This window comes from Saccopteryx bilineata, chromosome 2 (genome assembly GCF_036850765.1).
Source record: "Saccopteryx bilineata isolate mSacBil1 chromosome 2, mSacBil1_pri_phased_curated, whole genome shotgun sequence".
In the NCBI taxonomy this organism is placed as follows: Eukaryota; Metazoa; Chordata; class Mammalia; order Chiroptera; family Emballonuridae; genus Saccopteryx; species Saccopteryx bilineata.
The window spans coordinates 343963321-343965887 of NC_089491.1; the positions used below are offsets into that span (position 1 = coordinate 343963321).

The 2567-nt window shown below is 47.9% G+C and overlaps 1 protein-coding gene across 1 annotated transcript; it reads left to right on the forward strand.

The window, feature by feature from the left end:
* Positions 1–460: 460 nt before the first annotated feature.
* LOC136323458 (taste receptor type 2 member 40-like) lies at positions 461–1432 on the forward strand. Its single transcript, XM_066255302.1, has one exon. The coding sequence runs from the start codon at positions 461–463 to the stop codon at positions 1430–1432; it is 972 nt and encodes a 323-aa protein (XP_066111399.1).
* Positions 1433–2567: the final 1135 nt, after the last annotated feature.

The following is a 2567-nucleotide window of genomic DNA, read 5'->3' on the forward strand; positions in this document are numbered from 1 at the left end:
GTATGAGCTGATGGGAATTTCTTACTTGTAAACATGCTAACCATGGGAACAGAAAGTCCCAAAATAAGGGAGACAACAAAGGAAGCTACAAATCAGAGAAGTTGAGACTCCTCGCCTGGGCTCTTGCCCTGTCAGGTGAATGAGGGTTTAAAGTCAGGAAGGTGGGAAGATGCTGCGACCAAAACCTGTCTCAAAGTCTCCCCAGTGAGCTCCCCAAAGCCCAAGACAAATGGGTCTTTGTGAAAAATGGAGATAGCCAGTAACTAGATCCACTCATCATTTGCATTTCTAGCCTCTAACCTGCAGTCATGTGACAAGCAAATGAAGAAAAATTAGAAATAACCATTAACTGAGGGGGAAAAAAATCACAATAACATTGAGGAAAGGTCAGAAGACCGCAGAGCAGGTACCAGCTCTTGGCAAGGAACTCTGAAAGTTTGGGTCAAAAAAAAAAAAAAAAATGGTGACAGTGAACATAGATGCCACGGGTAAGGGCATGTCCGGGTTTAAGGTCGTCTTCACCTTGGTGTTCTCCGGAATAGAGTGCATCATTGGCATCGTTGGGAACGGCTTCATCACGGCCATCCACGGGGCCGAGTGGGCCCGACACAGAAGACTCCCTGTGGGTGATTACATCCTGTGGATGCTGAGTTTCTCCAGGCTCTTGCTACAGCTGTGGATGATGCTGGAGAACACTTACATCTTACTGTTCCGGGTCACTTATATCCAAAACGCAGTATATGCACCTTTCAAGGTCGTCGTCATGTTCCTGAACTACTCCAACCTTTGGCTGGCTGCCTGGCTGACTATCTACTACTGCCTGAGAATCGCCAACTTCACTCACCCGCTGTTCTCTGTGATGAAGAGGAAGGTCACGGTGCTGATGCCTTGGCTGCTGAGGCTGTCGTTGCTCTTCTCCTTGTGCCTCAGCTTTCCCTTCTCCAATGATGTCTTCACCGTGTATGTGAACAGTTCCATCCCCATCCCCTCGTCCAACTCCACCAAGAAGAAGTACTTCTTCGAGATCAATGTGGTCAACCTGGTTCTCCTCTATAACCTGGGGATCTTCATTCCTCTCATCATGTTCATCCTGGCTGCCACCCTGCTGATCATCTCTCTCAAGAGACACACCCTACACATGAACAGCAGTGCCATGGGCTCCAGGGACCCCAGCATGGAGGCTCACATGGGGGCCATCAGAGCCATCAGCTATTTCCTTATTCTCTACACTTTCAATGCAGTTGCTCTGTTGCTTTCTATGTCCAAAGTCTTTGATGCCAACAGTTCCTGGGATATTTTGTGCAAAATCGTCATGGCTGCCTACCCGGCTGGCCACTCAGTACTGCTGATCTTGGGCAATCCTGGGCTGAGAAGAGCCTGGAAGCGGTTTCAGTCCCGAGCTCATCTTCACCCACAAGGGCAGGCTCTGTGATGGAAACCCACAGGATCTGATCCAACCAGCTCTGCCTTTTCCTCACCTAGACCTCTCTTCCTCACCCATCTTTTCTTTCCTAATCCTGCTCTGACACTCCTCCTAAGGTAACTGAGTCTCCCATAAATGCACAGCTGAATTGTTAACTTCAAGTTCTTAGCAGAAGTACCTAAGCAGCTCTAAGATAGATTTATGAATACGCCTTGATCTGCGCTTATCCATATCCTGCCCTGAGCTCCTCTCTACTTCCTCCTCCCCGGTCCTTAAGAAGAGGGTGACCAGACACCTCCATTTACTTGGGATGATTTCTGTTTGTGCCTGTTGTCACTGAGCACCCTTTAATTCTCAAGCTTGTCTTGGTCTGGAGGAAAAATCATACATTTGCCCTACTTAAGGCAACTTACCCACAGTTAAGAAAGAGGAGGGCTACTAACGAGCATCGTGTGCCATCCAAGAACAGAAGGAAAACTAGAACACCTACAAAGGAAAGGGCTCGGTGAGAAAGGCTGGCCCAAATTACCAAGTGCTGCAGCGGTTTCAAGGAAAGTAAAGAGTGAAGTAAAAGGCTTGAGCTTTGAAAGGAAGCTACAGGTACTACCAGTGGGGTGACAAAGCGGCATTCGGATTACAGGAGTTTTCAGGGACAGTGATGAAAACAAGGAGGGGGTTTGTAAAGACCAATAGTCTCAGTAGGTTGTTTGGAGCTTAAAATGAAACACAGGGTGGCAGGTAGGCATGTGGATGGCCAAATTCATGCTTCCAGATAACAGGGGACAATGTGAGAAGAGAGGGAAGGAGGAGTGAAGAGTGTGGGAAGCAGAGAGAAACTAGAACGAGGCCGGAGTTAAGCAAGGTCTGTTTTGCTTCGCTCCTGACTCTGACAATGCATGTGACACTTGTGCCTCTGGCTTGACCAGTTCTAGGTCACCTCAAAGTAACTGGTGGCGCAAGGGCAGGTTATCTGGGAGTGGTTATTTGAGAAGAAAAGCATTAGGCTTCATTGTCACTCTTCAGAATAACAGCATTAGCATTGCCTCAAAGGGCTGTTCCTAAAACAAGACATCCCACCCCACCCCATCCCCCAGGTATCTTGGAATCAGAAAGGTAGGAGTCAGGGTTTTCTTGTATTTGATAT